The sequence below is a fragment of the Corythoichthys intestinalis genome, chromosome 6 (assembly GCF_030265065.1).
Source record: "Corythoichthys intestinalis isolate RoL2023-P3 chromosome 6, ASM3026506v1, whole genome shotgun sequence".
Taxonomy (NCBI): Eukaryota; Metazoa; Chordata; class Actinopteri; order Syngnathiformes; family Syngnathidae; genus Corythoichthys; species Corythoichthys intestinalis.
Window position 1 is genome coordinate 41995112 of NC_080400.1, and position 20177 is coordinate 42015288.

Genomic DNA, 20177 nt, shown 5'->3' on the forward strand with positions numbered 1-20177 from the left:
TGAGAATGAGATTAACTCTTGGTATTGACCAAATACTTATTTTCCACCATGATTTGCAAATAAATTCTTTAAAAATCAAACAATATGATTTTCTGTTTTTTTTTTCCACATTCTGTCTATAATGGTTGAGGTTTACCCATGTTGACAATTACAGGCCTCTCTAATATTTTCAAGTGGGAGAACTTGCACAATTAGTGGTTGACGAAATACTAAATATTTGCCCCACGGTATATCAAACTACACTGCCCTTTGCCAGAATCTTTACACTTGGGGCATTATCTAAAAGAGACAATTAAATCTGATTGGCAAAAATCCTTTTTAGAACTTTAACTAACCTGCATTTCTCAATGCTAGATTATTTATTTTATATATATCTATATAATTCCATACATGGAACTGAAATGTTAATCAAAGCTATGTTATTCCGTTTCGTTTTTATATGTGCTTCATTTAGTGCGCATCTAATGCACACCAAATAAAATGACCGGTGTAAATATGATGGCAATAAATAAACAGTAAGGTATTGTGCATTTGCAAATGTTTACTTAAAACTTGAGTGCCAGCACCAACACAGTAAATGAGCTAAAGACAATCCTGTTAACACAATCTTTTCTAGTAAGCCAGAAGCTTCTCATCAAAAGCGGATGATTTCCATCTTGTGTAAGTATAAGCTCATGTGAAGTGCTTTCCTTTATCGACAGTCCAGAACACAGTATCCAGCAACGCTAAGCCTATCCTTTCAAAAGTTATCCATAGTAAAATTATTTTTAAATATGCTTATTTAACTTGATCTCTTCACACATTAGTTAACTTTGACAAAGGTTTTTCCTGCTACTTTACACCAAGGGTTGACAAACTAACAACCCACAAAGGGTCGCAGTGAGTGCAGGATTTCATTCCATCCGAACAAGACAACACTTTTTCACCTATTTCATGTCTTACACGTGTAATGAGTTGATTGCAGTCAGGTGCTGCTTGTTTCAGCAGAAACCTCATTGGTTAAACTATGTGTGTTGGATCGGTTGCAACAAAACCAGGACCCACAGCAGCCCTTGAGGGTCGTATCGCAGACCCTTATTTGACCACATTTGAGCACCCGAGCATCACACTGGTGCTGTCAAAAATCTGGCTCAGTATCTGGTACTATCAAGGATCAGGAGAGGGTAACAATACAACAGGCATTTTAGACCACACTCCCCTATAACCCTCCCTTCTCTTCAACTCAAAGCTCTCCATTATTCAACAGAAGTGAAAGGAAGGGGGGGGGGGTGCAGCATGGCCAGGAGCCCAACGACAGCAAAGCCAGCCTCAAGCAATGACATCATCTCTGTAGGACTGGCAGAAACACATCCTTGCTTTGCTGTATGTTACCAGGTGCAAACATGAGAATATTTTTCCCTTTTTCACAAATATTGATTTTCATTACTGGATGAATGAGAAATGTATTTCATATTATCGAAGTGTGTTGCAAAAATTGAAAAGGATGTACATAAATAATTGTGGAATGTGTCTATTGGCCTCTTTCACCATTCACTCAGAAGAACCTTTATAAAGGCTGAGGTCAATGACATTAGAGAAGAGCGCCTGGCAATATATAATGTACATAGTTCATAATAGTACTAGAATATATAGTATTTGACAGGGTTGCTTGATCTTGAACATGCATTTAGGGCCCATCCTTTGTTCCTACAATGGGGCACAATCGTGTTAAAATACAAATAGAACTACTGCAAGGTCAGAATCTCAGAAATGCCTTGCTAAAAAAGAAATTATGATTGGAGGAACTGATAGGATTAGTTAGCTGTTGTTGACAAAAGCCCATACATCCCGAGTCTACAAGAAACATTATTCAAAGCACAGAGGGTAATCATGAATTCTAAAAAGCTGACTGCAAATTTAGAAACAAAAAAACTGAGATACATGTGATGAGATAATTTCACTTTAACTTAAAAAAAAAATTTAGATTTCAGTACAGTTGTACAGCAGTGGCCAACACGGTGAATGCCTTCAGAATATATGTTAACTACTTAATGTATTGTACTATAGACGCCTAGGATCATTTTTGCTGCTCCACCATATGTTACATAAATCGAGATTTAAAAAGACCTTCCGAGGAGAGCCATGTAAGCCAAAACCATGACCTCTACTGAGATTCACAGATGTGCTTGCAAATCTGATAGATTAATCAATTCATTTAATTTAAAAAATGACACATTTAATTTTTTTTTTTTTTTTTTTTTTTTTTACTTTCCTGGTACAAATCATGTCAGTGTGCTCTGCTAACAACATTGCTGGAAACAGTATACAGCTCATTTTAAATAGCACAAGTTCCGACATTACTCTTCAACAAAATGTCATGGACTGAAGTGTGCATTTTAGCAGAGTTTCCACCGAGCAGTCCGATGTAGGTCAGGTAAAATAGTACAACAATTTGGAGCATTTCCATAGCCAAGTTGTGGATAATATGCTTGGAATATGTGACAATTTTTCATCTTCCTTTCGTCAAAGTTATATGTGGGCCAAATCAAGACCATGAAGCGGAGCTAAACATGCCTACCCCCAATCGTCATCACTGCCTTTGGTTGATTAGACAAAACAGGATTCTCATTCTTAGCGGTAGAAACACACATTTTCAGTTTCGATTCGATTACGATTCTGGTTGCTACGATTCGATTATTGAACGATGATCACGGTATTGACGATGAGCACGGTTATCACGATTATCGATGCATCGTACATTAGGTATTAATAAAGTGGCCAAACAAATTTATGTCCATTATTTACTTAAAATATCTTAATGATTCAACAGGAACGATGGAAACGTGCACATACAACAAAAAGCTGCCCTTAAGCTGCTTTTTAGAGCTGTCCCGACTAGTCGACATAGTCGACGTCAGCGATGACGTAAATCCGTCGACAAGCAAAACATCCCGTCGACGGTTAATGAAGGATTAAAAAAATATATGCGTGGAAAGTTCAGAATGTCGGACGCTCTGTATGCAAGCGGGGAAAGCGGCACAAAGCCAAAAAAGCGCACCAGAGTGTCCAAAACATTGACTTATTTCAAAGAAACAAAGGAGGGTACACTCTTCTGTCATGTCTCTTCAATGCCAAGCTTGGCTGCACGTCGGCCGTGAATAAACACCTCAAGCGCCGTCACCCAGTTTGTAATTTTTTTTTTTTTTTGCATTTTTTGTACACCAGAGGGTGCTGTCGCCTTACTAAATAATGATGTTTCATTGGCAATGGGCCTATAAGTGCTGTTAGTATTGTTTTTAATGATAATTGAAAGGTTAATTTTAGGGCTGTCCCAAACGACTAATTTTCTCCCGATTAGTCAGCCGACTATTTTTACGATTAGTCGACTAATCTAATAATTAATTATTATTATTATTTTTTTTTACTAATTTAGCAATGAAATTTTTATTGACGCTTATCAATTCACAAAAAACATTGGAACACTCAAATTATTTATTAAAGTACAAATAAACACGTAAATAACAATAATAAATCACAAATAAACAATGAGTTCAAATGCTGATAGAATTAACTAGTGTAGCATCCCGATTGAAAAGACGGTCTCTTAAACTGATGGTTTACAACTTTTATTCCATCCTTGATGTAAACACACCGAAGAGCTACGGTGCACACAAATAAAGCAACACAATTAGAAATTAACAAAAACTTTTCACCTTTTTCCTTTCAAACCTTATTTATATATCAATGAATTGCCTATATGAATTGCCTTTACCTTATTACCTTATCATTGACAATCTCTCCCTTGAGTGCAATCATTGTATATACTGTATATATTTATGACCTTTTAACCTTATATAATTTTCTATACCATAAAATAAACCATAACATGAAATAAACCTTTCAATTAGCATTAAGAACAATACTAATAGCACTTATAGGCCCATTGTCAATGAAACATTATTATTTAGTAAGGCGACAGCACCCTCTGGTGTACAAAAAAAAAAAAAATTACAAACTGCGTGAAGGCGCTTGAGGTGTTTATTCACGGCCGACGTGCTGCCAAGCTTGGCATTGAAGAGACAGGACAGAAGAGTGTACGCTCCTTTGTTTCTTTGAAATAAGTCAATGTTTTGGACACTCTGGTGTGCTTTTTTTGGCTTTGTGCCGCTTTCCCCGCTTGCAAACAGAGCATCCGACATTCTAACTTTCCACACATATATTTTTTTAACCCTTCATTAACCGTCGACGGGATGTTGTGCTCGTCGACGGATTTACGTCATCGATGACGTCGACTATGTCGACTAGTCGGGACAGCTCTAGTTTATTTCATCTTATGGTTTATTTTATGGTATAGACAATTATATAAGGTTAAAAGATCATAAATATATACAGTATATACAGTGATTGCACTCAAGGGAGAGATTGTCGATGATAAGGTAATAATTTAAGGTAAAGGCAATTAATTGATATATAAATAAGGTTTAAAAGGAAAAAGGTGAAAAGTTTTTTTTTTATTTCTAATTGTGTTGTTTTATTTGTGTGCACCATAGCTCTTACGGTGTGTATACATTAAGGATGGAATAAAAGTTGTAAACGATCAGTTTAAGAGACCATCTTTCCAATCGGGATGCTACACTAGTTAATTCTATCAGCATTTGAACTCATTGTTTATTTGTGATTTATTATTGTTATTTACGTGTTTATTTGTACTTTAATTAATAATTTAAGTGTTCCAATATGTTTTTGTGAATTGATAAGCGTCAACAAAAATTCCATTGCTAAATTAGTAAAAAAATAAAATAAAATATTTTAATTATTAGATTAGTCGACTAATCGTAAAAATAGTCGGCTGACTAATCCGGAGAAAATTAGTCGCTTGGGACAGCCCTACTGCTTTTTATTTATTTTTTTTTAATATGAAAGTGCAAAAACATTAACCATTTTAAAGGCAGTATTTATTTTTCTCAACAATACAATAAAATTTACACAGGTGGAATGACATTTTCTGGAAGCAAAGTGTCTTTAAAAATAAGACTTCTTTTAACCAATATACTTTGTTTTCACAGATTTCTGTACTATTTTGCATGTTTGTCGTGTTACCGCTGTACTTAATCATGGTTTTACATGTTCTGCATATGAAATACACATTAGCAAATTAGGTAATTTAACATCTCAAAAACACAACACGAAAGGCTAAACAGTACAAGAGGGTTCGTGTACTCACCTCTTATAGACGCACACGGGTCTTAGCAACACACTCAGGACATTTTTCCAGTTGACATGACTTGAAACTAATGCTGGACATCTGAAAGACAAGGAGCTACGAACTATGAACTAGAGATGTCCCGATCAGATATTTGGATAGGATCAAACGCCGATATGGGCAAAAAAATGCGCATCGGTATTGGATTGGCCGACACGGAAAAATTCCGATCCAGACTTCTGACCCAGTTTTGTTGGACGTCCGTTCCGGGTTTTCCAGTGCACCGATTTACATAATCCATTCCAGTTTTTGCTTTGGTTTCCCTAAAATCCGGTCCGCATTTTACGGCACACCTTCAACAAACTACATTACCGTCTCCCAATTTACCGAGAGACTTTATCGGTAAAAATGTCAGCTGTGTGGGATCATTTCACCTTAAAGGACGACAAAGACGTAGAGGCAGAGTGCAACATATTCCACAATAAAGTCAAGCGTGGTGGTAAAGCTGTAAGAAGTTTTAATACAACCAACCTAATCAAGCACTTAGCGAAATACCACCACAAGCAATATAAGGAGTATGTTAAGAAAACCGAAGACAAAAAGAAAGGTCCCACGCAACTAACACTGGCAGAAACTTTTACTATGCGTGACAAACTGGCACTCGACAGTCCCAAAGCCCAGGGAATAACAAGAGTCATTGCCGAAGAATTCATTCTGGATGACGAGCCATTATCTCTCGTGATTAAAGACGCACCATCCAACACTTAGAACCACGGTACAACATGCCCAGCCGTCATTACACCCTTGAGCGATTCGGCCGCGGAAGATTCGAGAACGATTCACAAACATCCAAATTCCGATTATTGAAATATGTCAAGTAAAGCGGAACTAATACACAGCGCAGTCTTCGGGACTCAATGAGAAACGGACCGCATTGCGTCCCGAGAGTAAACATCATGCTTGTCATAGACCTGGGTAACGCCAATGCTCAACTCACGGCTTTAGCTCAACTCATGCCGCTGGATAAAAAACACAAGAATACCTGACTGCTGCTGACAGCCGCTACAAACTACGTCAACGTCGTTTTACTGGAGATAATAGATATCATATGTATATAGAACTAGATGCAAAACGACAGACTCGACTGCGTTAGCAAGATTGAAGTATTGAAAACTAGATGTGTTGGTAAAGAGCCGCCATCTCAAAGCAGAAGACTTCCCTAGTAGGCTATTGTGAACCTTCCAAGCGAACCTAATTAACTTTTTATCTAAAATATCCCTAAATCTGCAAAATATTGACTTGAATCTATCTTCAAAACAGTTTTAAAACTTTCACATGTCGAAAGTAGACAGAAGTAGGGCTGGGCGATATGGCCTTAAGCACGTATCACGATAAATTGAGCAGATTTACCTCGATAACGATAAATGACGATAAATTCACCCAAGCAGACTGTTATATACCGTAATTTGAAAATCTGAATCAATGCATGAAATACAGATTAACCGTTTCTTGTTGATTTATTTACCAGCTTTCAATTTAATATATTTAACAATTGTACATGCAGTCTAAACATTAAGTATACAAAAATTTATTGTAAACAATAAGAATTCAAGTATGAACATTCAAAACAGTTTTTATGGCTTGAACAATGTACATTGTCAAAATCAATATGCCTGTGCAAACGTCATTGTAACACAAATTACTTACAGCTTGAACAGTACACTTCAAAAAGACAACTTATTGTTAATGGCTGCTGTGACATAATTACTCAACACAAGTGTTTACTGCAAGGTTTCAGGGTTTTTTTCCCAGTGCATTTTTTAATACATACACACACACATTAAAGCTGCATTGATCTAATGACACAGAATTAAGCACATACAGAAAAATAGCTGGGGCCATTAAACAGTTCTATTATAATTTTCACTGTTTGATTGTACTTTATGCTAAATGCTTTACCATCACAAAAGCTATCAGAGAAATTACACACAGACAAGAGATACACGATAACGTGATAAACTAATGCCAGTGACGTCAGATTGAAACAACTTGGAAGTCGGGGTAGTTATTTTTCCTCCGACTTCGCGACTTGGACCTCCCAGTTCGAGTGGCGTTCCAATGATATTTTCCTGCTCGGAGGTCGGAAAAGTCCGACATCCCACTTTTCTGGAACGCAGCATAATTGCTAGATGCAGTCCGAGACCAATCCGCTCATTAAGTTCAGCTGTTTCGACAAGTTTAGAGCCGCTATCCGACTCCATCACGTTCATTTGTGGCGTTAGCCGCTAGCGTTAGCCACTAGCATTAGCCACTAGCGTTAGCCTGTGGCTTGGCTACCAGTAGAAAGCATTGAAAGCATCCTCTTTGGAAATCGGGAGGACAGCGGGTGAATGCCCGTCTGGATGCCGCCAAGAGTCTATTTAATGTCGGGTGAAAGTTTGGCGAACCTCCCTTGAGCAACACTCCATCACGTTTGCTTGTGGCGTTAGCCGCTAGCGTTAGCCTACCGGGCTCGTTTGATTGGCTTCCTGATAACCACGTGACTCCATACGTAAGCACACTGTCTGCTTTCTTAAAGGGGAGTGAACATAGCCAAACAACACAGAGTCAAAGCGGGATGAAAAGACTATATTTTCTTGTTTTATTAAATTACCGAATTTACCGTCATGGTCAAAATGACGTCGGTCAACGTAAAGAATTTCGGTACCGGTAAATTTTCGGTTTACCGCCCTGCTCTAGACAGAAGGGAAAATATGGAATATTGGGAGCAATTTTAACAACTTTAACAGTTGATTCGCAAAATTAAATGAATTGAATGTAGTTTAAAGCTGCTGATACAGAATGGGGACTTGAGTATTTTATATACTGTTTTAAAATGTAAACTTGATACTGAAATAGTCGTTTATTTAAACCTGAGAGGCTTTTTATACAATTATTGTAACTAATGCACGAAACATTAAAATCATCTAATAGCTTGGAGGGTTTGTGGGATTTTCCACTGAGGTTGTTTGGGTGTTTTGCTTTTTTAAGACAGTTTACAATATTATTTGCGCGTTTTACTGACTGACTATGCCATTTCTGTTTGTTATTTATAATGTTTTGTGTTTGTCACTGAATAAACAGGTCAGTTTCTTGTTACCAACCGTTGTGTGTTATTCAAACTCACTTAATTCAGCTGGCTAGTTGTTATCAAGAGTACTAAAACCCTTTTCAACATGAGTCTGACAACTAAGTAAGGAGGCTAAATAACTTTAAACTTTAATACATGCTCAGATAGGCCGGTATCGGTATCGGCCAGTATCGGTATTGGATCGGAAGTGCAAAACAATATCGGTATCGGATCGGAAGTGCAAAAACCTGGATCGGGACATCCGTACTATGAACTATCTCTCTTCCTCTCTTGCTCTAAAAAATAACTTGCCCACAGAAGCGCAACTGCCGGGTAACTGCCTGTCTCATGCACAAATTTATTTTCCAGTCTTTTGAAAAGGAGTAAATCTTTCGCTCAATAACTGGCAGCATCCATCATACCATTGTGCGTGCGTCCGTTAAAGGTGTCCAGGCGGGAGACGTGTCTTGAATTTCGTTCCGGTACGAGTGGCTGTCATAAAGTTATTAGGGAAAATTATCGTTTTTGAACCTTTATGTATCGGAATCGAATCGTAACGTTTCGAATCGCGATGCATCTAATAATCGATTTTTTTGGAACTCCTTACTAGGTTGTAGTCGATGAAGATTTTTTAAAATGGGATTTCACACACAACCCGTCAATTACCTCATTGTACCTTTTTGCTTTGACAACAACAATAGTTCACATTTTACTTCTGCCTCGATGTTTGTTGCAGTGCATTTCGTCCCATTTTCATGTGCCAATTTTTAATTTTTGTCTATCTCAGATTGTTGAGTTTATTTCAAACATTTTTTTTGCAAAGCACGCAGAAACAATGAGTAAAAAGTATACCCACTTTAAATATCATTTCACAGTCATGAACATTTTGCCTGTCAGTCAAACACACATTTGCCATGCAGGAAATCTGATTACTGAGGGTTTATAGTAAATAGAAACACTTATTAATCCAAAATTACTGATACTCATCCAATTTACACCACTATTTGCTCTCCAGGCCAGCTTGAATGACTCTCATAACCAGATGGTTGTCCACTGGGCTGGAGAAAAAAGCAATGTCATCGTGGCTTTGGCTCGAGACGGCGCTGGAGCCGATGGACCCAGAGACAGCGCGGTAAGGTGAACACATGTATGGGTAAAAGTTGCAAAATTTGGAGTCGAAACATTTTTTAATCTTGCAGAGCCTGAGATTAGACATCTCTGGGACGACACTTTTACGTCATTCCACTCCCTCTTTTGTCAATTAATCACCCGAGAACCATACACTGCATTTAAAAACCGGTTTGTTATGTTTTAGCTGTTGTTGTGAATATTAAGTGTACAAGCTACAGCATTCTCCAGTGCACACCCAGAGATGACATCGCCTCAAACAATAATTGAACAGCATGTTTGCCTTTTTGTTCCATTTTTAGAGCTCACTGTTCACTTAACAGCTTTGACAAATTGATTGAAATGTGGAGTTGCGTCACTTTTTATTTATTTATTTTTTTTAATGAGGATATTGTTTTATTTTTATTTTTTATGTACATATATATATATTTTTTTATATAATTGTTAAATGAAAATTCAGCTGAATATATTATGCTAAGTCACTAAATCTCAAGATTGGTGGTAACTGAACAACTGCAAGGACTAGACTCTCAAAACTGAAAGGTTGTGTTGAGTCCCGCTACAGATTAAAATGCATTTCAACCAGTCATTGTCGAGATACTTATCTCCATACGACTACTATCACTGTTCCATTTAGTTCCCCCTCGTCTCTGCTCAGAGATGCGATCACAGTTTTTTCCCTGTGCTGTGTGAAACAAAAATATGAACAGTATAGGTGGAGATACGGCTATTTCATGTGCGTGCTCGTCAAAAATTATTTGCACATTGTTTTATAGTGTGCTCTCGCTTTTGTTTTTAGTTTAAAAGTGCTGGCTGGAAAAGTGTGAGACATGCAGAATCTGTAGGCCGTCCATCAAACTTCACCACTGACAAAAGATCAAATGATACTGGTGGACCATTATCATTGATTGGTTAGCACTGTCTTTACAAATTTGTCATGGATCTGTTGATAAAATTGTAAAAGAAAAGAAAATGACTCGAATTAAAACCAAAAGTAAGAGGGCGCCATATAACATGCGGATAATTTTTTACTTGCGCTTTTAGGTTGTTTAGACAACACAGTGGAAAGGTTGTTACTTGATTGATAAATCAAGTTTTTAGATTGTAAAAAGCTGCTTTTACTTTCCAATTTTAACACTTCTACTTTACATCTGTGGACCACAGATTAAGACAACAGCAGTCCGGTGCAGTAGTTACAAATTTGCTGCCAAAAGTGACTAAAAACTAAATTATTTGACAGGACGCAAAGTGTTATCTTTCTGTTTTGTAACTTCAATTCACTCCAGTGTTGCCAGTGCGCCCGCTCTGTCGGGATGATAGTCAGTCTACATGGCTTAAATAGTTTTTAAAGGACTGTCTTTTGTGCATGCCATTATGTTCCCAGAATGATCAGTTTCTGCTTTCAATCCAGGTCTATGTGTCTTATGACTATGGGTCCAGCTTCACTCCTGTCTCTTCGAAATTCAAGTTGCCTGAGGCTATGGCCAAGGCTGGCAGCACACAGATAATCTCTCAATTCTACCACAGTCCTGCAGATAACAAAAGGGTAAGTACTTTCTTATACTCTTGTGTCGCATGGCAGAGTGTGTTCAATAAGCAGACATCACTGTGAAAAAAATCTGATAACTTTGTGTTCCAGCTATATTTTATATTATTGGTCTACCAATTTGTTCGTTGGGAGCTTTAGTGCAACCTTCACCTATAGTGCTTAAACGTGTTTCCCTGTGTTTCAGTACATTTTCGTTGACACCACCAACAACTACCTGTGGAACACCTATGACTTCTCCCAAAGTGTGCAAGGTTTCTCAGTCCCATTCAAACCAACAGACATAGTGATCCACAGCACAATGCCCAATCTGGTGCTAGGGTATGACAGCTCTCACCCAAACAAGCAGGTAAAGAATAGCATACTTTGTCTTCAGTACATGAATTTTAAACTTGGAAAAATTATACATTCTTTTTGGTTTCTTTGTTCAAGACTGCAAAGAAAGTTTAGCTATGACACAAAGAAACCACTCATTTCGGTTTAATGTGTTTGATAATAATGCATCCTTAACATACACACTCAAAAAAATTTACATTCAGGTTAAAGATTTTTTTTAATTTATAACCATGAGAAAAAAATATTCTTCTATTCCATAATTTATTATGAAATACTTACTGTAAACAGCTGGGCCGAAATGGCATGCTACTGTTGCAGAGGAATTGTGTCAGATGAATTTAGCGCGGAGTAAAGCTTGCTTGTCAAATTGCATTCAAAGTAGCAAACTACCTGATCTCTTTTCTCATGGAAAATTAAGTCATCAGAATGTCAGTCATTTCCTTTGTGACATAAACTACCGTAATTTCCCGAATATAAGGCGCACCCGTGTATAATGCGCACCCCAAATTTACTTGTAAAATCTAGGGAAAATTATTGTACCCATTTATAACACGCACCCTAATTTTAGCACCAATAAATAGAAGAATACAAGAAAACAGAGCTCGTGTACAGATACAGAAATGTCATTTCACTGACTGGTGAAACACAGCACAAGCATAGCACATTGGTAGTTCAGAACATTACCATAAACTGACAATATTTACAGTAATAATATGATTTGACAACTTCTCCAACTTACCAGAATCTAGGAGAAAACAAAACAGATGTGACTTTTCTTTTAAAGGCTGCTGTATAACTTGCTCGTTTCATCATGATGAATAAATGTTTCTTCAATGGATTGATACAGTAAAGTGAAAGTGAGAACGTTTAAGTCGGAAATCCGTGAGAGCTCATCGCTGTCAACACAACAGTAACAATAGGAACTATTGTTATTTGGGTTTGAGTTTCCCGACGGACAGATATAGTTGACAGACACACACAGGAAGTGTGTTGTTACGTTTGTTATGGTCCGAGTTGCGGAGCTGCAATAAACGTTGACTCAAATGAGTTCAAGAAACTATTCTGTGCTTTATGAAGAGTGAAAAAAGCAGAATTTAACACAGACAAAATCATTCGGCCGATTAGAGTGAAGTATTACCAAAACAAAATGGTGACGTCATGTACCGTAATGGTTGGCAACGGGTCGCGGCATACGTTTCTTCAACACAACATGGCCGTGTCAATTAAAAAAAATCGGTTTATATATATATATATATATATATATATATATATGTAATATATGTATATTTCTGTCTCCATCCATGTACCTGTTTATAATGCGCACCATGATTTTACAAGTTGATTTTGGGGGGAAAAAAGTGCGTGTTATATTCGGGAAATTACGGTAGTATTCACCCGATGAATGTGTTTTGGTGATCCTTTTTGACTGCCATAAACAAAACAGCTGTGGGTAGGTCTGTACAGTTTGGAAAGTCACTGAACACTGAGAGAACAAAGGTCTGGTTTGTTAAAGGGAACCACGGACTTAAAGACTTATAGGCTCTAATAAGCCACAATTGTTCTCTTTTACTATATGGTATTAGAAACACATAAATTATAGCCATTGATTTAAAAATACAATATTTAGTACGTTTTAACCTGCGGAGGGCGCCAAGTTTTACACGTGCAATGCATGCTGGTGGTGATGACGCGGTTGGGCTGTACTGGGAGAATAGCCGTGCTCTATACGAGTGAAGCTAGTATGACGACTGGCGTGATTTTGTCACATTCTGCTGCTGGTCAGATTGTTGTTACAGAGCTGTGGGATGAATTCCCGACGTCATAGGAAGCAAACAAAAAACAGGAGTTCGTGACAGCAAACACTCTCCTGCTACGTCACTGGCAGTAGGAGCTTTAGTACTGTCACTAGAGGAACTTGCCACATGAACACTACCACCTTTGTCCTACTCTTGTCTCATCTCATCCCGTCTTTCATGTTCATTTTGCTTTTGCTGTTCGTTTTGTGAAATATCGGAAGTGTTGTCCTGCTCATCAATGTTCCTCTTGGGTTCAAATTGAAAGGGCTGAACAGATGACATGTTTATGTTGCTAGTGTCATACTCTGAAAGCCCAGCAGCGCAACCCGATGACATCACCGCCCACAGTGCATTGTGATGTCAACAACAATGGCGACCTACTAGTTAAACTAATTTTACAAGTTTTATAAAAATTAAAACATCAAGAGGGGTTTTAATATCAAAGCATTATAACTCATACTAACGTTTATCTTTTAAAAACTACAGGTCCTTCTATCCGTGGTTCCCTTTAAACTACTATCCAACACAGCAATGACCTACAAAAAAACCAACCTCATACATTTTAATATCAAATAACCCTTTCATATATTTTTAATGACAGTGGGTGTTCCAGACTGGCGCTGCGCACCTTATAAAGTAATAGACCTGTCCCATCCCTTTCAGACAAAAAATAATGCTGACGATACAATTATAAAATAAAATATAACCATATTATTATATTTATAGATCATATTATTATTATTATAACCGTATGATTGCAATTAACATATTCAAAAAGAATGTATAAATGTTGAACTATTGGAATAGGGTACCTTTTACTACTATTGATCACATATTTTCAGACACACAATTGGTTTTGTATTTTATTTTAACTACTGGTGCCATTGATTTTGTTTATTTTATTTAACATTGATCATAGAAATCTTTAAGGAAAACTATTGCTTTCTTTGATGTATTAAAACTATTTATTTATTTCTTCTTGATTTCATTTTTATTGAGCTAGTAGCTAAATACTCTTGCTTCTGTTACATGTCCAAAGTGAAAATGAAGGAATGAGCATGACCTACATTTTTTTTTTAAACACACCATCCCCCTCTTCTTCTTCCCTCCTTCCACACTCTTGTAGCTGTGGAAGTCAGACGACTTTGGGGAGACTTGGGTGTTGATCCAGGAGCATGTGAAGACCTACTTTTGGTAAGATAACATTTAAACTCACTGACAAGCACAGCAAACCATGGGCTGAGAAGCGCCAAAACAATTAAAAAAAAAAAATACCTTGAACCATCTTTTACTTTCAGTTATGTATGTTGGAAACACAAGTTGAATCGAAAGTAAATACGATAATGGTATACAGTACAAATAATGTTAGGAACTGTCTACATTCTCACAGGTTATCAGCGAAGGGACCAAAATCGGGAATACAATCTTGATGTAGCCGGTTGCACTCCTTCCATCACTCATTAATAAAGCTGAAGCTAATTAATGTACAAGTATTAACAAACAATGGATTCTATGAACGGTTATGTCCACATTTCTGGGATGTAGGCATGCTAATGCATTGTGATAGCGAGGATGTGAAATGACAAATTACCTGTATAATTCCTCCAGTTATCAGCAAGTTATTCCAAAGTATCAGCAAAGCTATGAAATGAATTATATATGTTTATATGTTAGTAGATGATTTCCTAATGCTGAATTTACTACGATGTCGATTCTTGAACTTGATTTTGCAATATTGAGCTGAAAATGTAACTTGATGAAAAAGTGTAATGGATTCAGCCAGCAAATGCATATTCGACTGACAGCAGTAAAGGCTAAAAGTAGTACTTGAGCTTGCACCAGGGCTAGCTGGACTTACAAATTTGACACACAGTGGTACCTCAAATTACAAAAGTCTCTACAAATTATTATTTTCAGGTTACGACACGCCTAAACAGGGGCAGAAATGCCTCTTGTTATGAGTAAAGTTTCATGGTTACAATAGGCATAAATAAAGCACAGTATGGGAAGCTGCGTGTATGGGCAGCTACTCGCAGCTCCCAGAGTTTACTGAAAGTAACATACTCACAGCTGCTCTGCCACTGGCTATTGCCGAGCATCTTCCTGGCATCCAATTGGCCAACACTCTACAATGTATTTGTACGTGGTGTCCTCTTTATTAGCACTTCCCACTTCTCGTGAGCATACGTATTAACTTTTATTGGAATAGAGGAACAGAAGAGAAGAGGAGTTGTGAATACAAACAAAGCAAGAGATAATGTAATAGAAAAGTATGAAAAAGGGGTGCGCTTTGTTGATCTCACCAAAGAGGATGGCAGTAATACATCAACAATAGGCACGTTCTTCAAACATTGGTGCAAGAACAACATCAGGAGTTTAAGCCATCGCGTGGATGGTTCGAGAAGTTCAAAAAGAGCACAGGAACTCACTCTGCTGTTCGGCATGGTGAGGCAAGTAGCGCCTACCACAAAGCGGCCGACGAATTTGTGAAATATTCAAACAATTGGTGATTGATAAGGGAAAAGGGAGATGAGGACCACAGTTAAAAGGTAAATGACCATCATTTTTATTCTTTATTTTTTTGTTTTTTACATGATGCACAACTGTCATTTTGTTAATTGTGCAAGACACTAATGTATATGTAACATGTTTTGTTGCCTTTTTATGCTTTATAAAAGATGTATGTCTGAATTTTGAGGGGCTTGGAACGGACTAGGGCAGGGGTTCCCAACCTATTCCACTAAGGCACACTGTGGGTGCAGGATTTCATTCTTACCAAACAAGATGACAACACTTTTTCCCCAATCTGGTGTTTTACAAGTGCAATCAGTTGATTGCAGTCAGGTGTGGCTTGTTTTAGCAGAAGCCTCATTGGTTCAACTGTCTCTGCTGGATCGGCTGGAACAAAAACCAGGACCCACAGTGTGCCTTGAGGACTGGGTTGAAAACCCCTGGACTAGGGCATTTACATGGAAAATGCGTCTCTACTTAAAGAATCTTCAGGTTAAGAAACTACTTCTAGAACCAATTAATTTTGTAGGTAGAGGTACCACTATACTTTATATTTTGATATATTTGTTCTGAAAAGTTGCAGTTGGAGAAAAGTTACTATGTACCGAGTTGGTACTTGGAACTGAAATGCGTTCCAATTTTTTTCAATTAATATATTGTACTGTATTAATTGGTCAATTTTGAGTGAGCAAATACTTTGCTGTCAAAAAAATCACACAATAAAAAAAAATATTATAAACCTGTAATTACCTCTGCGACCAGTGGTATACCTTTGAGAAGGGACTTGAGCACACCCTTAAAGTTTCCAAATGCAAATATATCAAAATGTCAGTATACCAATTCAAAGTTAAATCTGTTGTAACACTTTAGGAGGAGTAAGATAAACAAGGATTGCTTATTCCCACAACCACAGTGGCTCCATTCAAATGAATTAATTGTTTTTGTTATGGCTTAGAAAAATGGGTGCCACTTTGTCTAATAACACTGAAATCCAGAGAGTTTTTTTTTCTAATTGCCATCTTGCTTCTGAGTGGTGTTTAAAACCTAAACCAATGCGATTATTGGCCCCGATTTACATTCTGATCCTCTGTCATCTACCATGCACCCTCAATGAATCAGTTTATTTGAATACATAAAGTCGCAGTTGATTATAACTACATTAGTACATCAAGCATTTGTTCTTTGTCTTTTAACTTTGTAATTATTCTTTTATTTATTCATGTATTTGTTTTATTTATGGGTTTGAAGGACTATGAATGTGTGTCTTGAGTACTTTACTGGAGCAGTATGATACAGTTATGCTCCATAAAAAATAGGTTCCAGGTCATTCAGCACAAACAGAATTCATACATAATGTGCACTGGATTACAAGGTGCACCTTCAATTTTTGGGAAAAAATAAAGGATTTCAAGTGCACCTTTTTGGCTAAAAGAAATATGGTAATTCAAAATCCTCTGTGTATACAAGAGAGATGTGGCTTTTAAACCAAATAAAAGATGGCCAAATTCTGAAATATCAACAAATACAAACACCTTGTTACTTCAGTTAAAAAAGAAGTAGGAAGAAATTAAATACATTTTAGGTGGTGGTCAATTATGGCCAAAAGTAAGTGTGAGTTGTAAGTTAGTTGAAAGCATCTGATGCCATCAGCAGCAACATGTGACCGAGTTAATCTACATTAATTGTGATTTTAAAGTGGACTCAACGTAGTTCAGTTTTTCTCAGTTTCGTATTAATTTGTGTTGTATTAGTTTGTAAAGCAAACCTTTTTCCTTTAGAGTCTTGTGACCAATAACAGAAAACACTGACAGTGATGCCACATGGTTTATTTTGCCTCATTTTGCTACACTTGGAATATTTATAGTGTAAACACAATTTAAATGAGGGACAACAGTTACAACATGGACAAACCTCGGAACTAATTTGGACCGAATAAAGCAAACAACACGTCGTAAAAATAACTTGAAATTGTATGGGTAAAAGAAAAGATAAACACACTGTTCACATCATCAGATATAGACAAGGTTGGTCCAGTCAAGTCTGTCCAGATGGCAAACTCTGCCAAGAAATCCAGCATATGCTGGTTTCTGAACCTTTAAGACCATTACCAAAACAACAAATGATCCAGCGAGGTTCTCCTGGATGTGTTGTGTTATGGTAATGGTTTTGTTTTGCTAGTACAGAACCCAGCAGGACATTGTGGGATTTGTTGTGTTTAGTACTTTGTCTTTTACTTGGTACAAACCATTATACCGTTAGCCTAACAGCATGATTGCCTAACTCATATTTTAACATGTTCAGGAAAATGTTAATTTTATTTATAGTTTGTTTTTGCAAACACATTGATACTATATTTTTATGATTGAAGCAGAGAGTGTTTTTAAACAGTTCTGATTGGCTTAGGAGAAAATCAGTAAGGCATGATGATGCAGCAGTGGTAGGAGAGTGGCATTATGCATAGATCTCAGTATGGCAAAAATATGTCTTAGGCAATTATGGTGTTAGGTTAACGAAATGCTGATTTTGTTAGAGGGGAAGGAATTGCATAGAGAAGAGAGGCTCGTTACTGAAAAATACTGAACTACTAAAAAATGTTGGTTTCACAAAAGATGCAAAACAGACTTCAAACTAAATACTAAGGGAACAAGGTGAGGTCGAGAAACACTAAGAAATGATGCAAGTGACAGCAGGGAGCTGATTGGCTGAAACAAAACGTAAATGAAAACTTAACCATACAGCACTGGAACTAAAATACTGGAAAATAAGACCTATCAAGAGAACACCCCAAAAAGCACAAATCACAGACCGGGACAACATCCTTAAATTTTACAAGTCCCTTTGACTAGAAGCCACAGGGGCAGAACCTTGCAGAGACAGTGCTTTCTCTGTTAAACTCTTGAGCCTCTGACTGAAAACATCATGTTTGCAAAGCTGAGGCTAAGACACAGCCTAGCCTCTCCGTGTAGTTTTGATCACTGTGCACATGTGTTCTGGTACTGCCTTGTGACATTTTAACAGTATATTTTTGCTTCTTTTTCAAGCTATTTCAGTTGGTCCTTTTTACTTGCCTCAGCAAACAGCTATAATTTTTAAATATCTGGCTGACTGGGTTAAATTTAAATATTTAATGTTTAAATTTAAACTCTGATTGATCATTGAGGAGTGTGTCTGTTGTTGGGCAAGTGTTTATAATAAGACCCGTGTGTCTATTGGGTGTGTAGGAAGCACAAATTGGGCAAGTACTTGCATAATAAGGCACAATGTTACCGGGTTGAAATCTGCTTGCTTGCAAAGTGGTTTGATTTACAAAAGCGAATTCAATCAAACTATAAATCACATATAGATGACAAACTTCACCCCACATTCGTTTTGACCTTATAATTGAACACTCTAAATTGTCCATAGGTATGAGTGTCCGCGTGAGTGGTTGTATGTCTCATTGTGCCCTGCGACTGGCTGGCAACCAGTTCAGGGCGTACCCTGCCTTCTGTCCGTAGCTCCAGCACCTCCCCGACCCTTGTGAGGAAAAGCGGCATGGAAAATGAATAAATGAATGAATGCATAATGCATGAAATAGTGGAAAAGATGGGAATTACATGCAAGGTCACAGTTACTTTTAAAAATCAAATAAAAATTCAAACTATTTAGTTTCACTTGTAAATATATTTAGGATGACAACACCTTAGTCCATTTTGGGGCTACCTTTAAGGGCTAACACAACCTATTGAAGAACTCTGGTCAAGCTCAGTTTATTTTATTTTATCTTTTATTTATCTATTTTTAAAAAACACAACCTATTGAAGAACTCTGTTCAAGCTCAGTTTATTTTATTTATCTTTTATTTATCTATTTTTAAAAAAGTTTTAAGAACCAGTTCAGGTTAACCAGAGATTGTGACATTAGTCTTTGCTATCGTTTGGGTGACAAAAACAAAAATCAAGTGTTGAACCTTGACTTTGACTAGGGAATTAAATATTCATGAATTTACTGAGACTTCATGGTTTAAAGGCCTTCAATATACTGTAGTTCTTTTTGTCCACATGTTGCTTTTATCTAGCTATTGCTTATTTTTTCCCTCATTTGCACAGCAAGGTAGAAAATGCAATGAAAGCACGCACATTCTTCTTGAAATAACATACCAGTGGATACTTTCATTTTCACATTTTTGTCATGACTTGCACGTGTATGTAGGTAAATTCTATTGGCAGGTAAAGATTTCTGTAATCAGCAAAGGTGGTGATGAGCTGGTAAATCAATGCATGCACCCCTACTTCAATATCTCTGTTTTCATTTCCAGGGGTGTTGAGCCATACGACCCGCCCACAACAGTGATGGTCCAGAGGCATGAGCCCCAGGGTGTCTCCACAATTCTTAGTAGTACTGACTTCTTTCAGAGTGAACAGAACCATACAGTGATCCTGGAGCAAGTTGACAGCTTCCAGCTCAGGGAAAAATACATGTTTGCTACCACAACGAGGGTAAGACACATTCATATACAGTGCAATGGAAAATACAATACAGTGTATTTTATCTTGACATAACTGTTGTCAGAACTCAACCATTGTTGTT

The 20177-nt window shown here is 37.2% G+C and overlaps 1 protein-coding gene across 1 annotated transcript in view; it reads left to right on the forward strand.

Annotated features, from left to right (window-relative positions):
* sorl1 (sortilin-related receptor, L(DLR class) A repeats containing) overlaps positions 1-20177 on the forward strand; it is a 96753-nt gene that overhangs the window by 18421 nt on the left and 58155 nt on the right. Inside the window, exons 2-6 of the mRNA XM_057839623.1 lie at positions 9307-9423; positions 10831-10965; positions 11153-11314; positions 14224-14291; positions 19906-20086. Of these exons, the coding sequence (XP_057695606.1) occupies positions 9307-9423; positions 10831-10965; positions 11153-11314; positions 14224-14291; positions 19906-20086 (663 nt within the window). The remainder of the gene's footprint in view (positions 1-9306; positions 9424-10830; positions 10966-11152; positions 11315-14223; positions 14292-19905; positions 20087-20177) is intronic.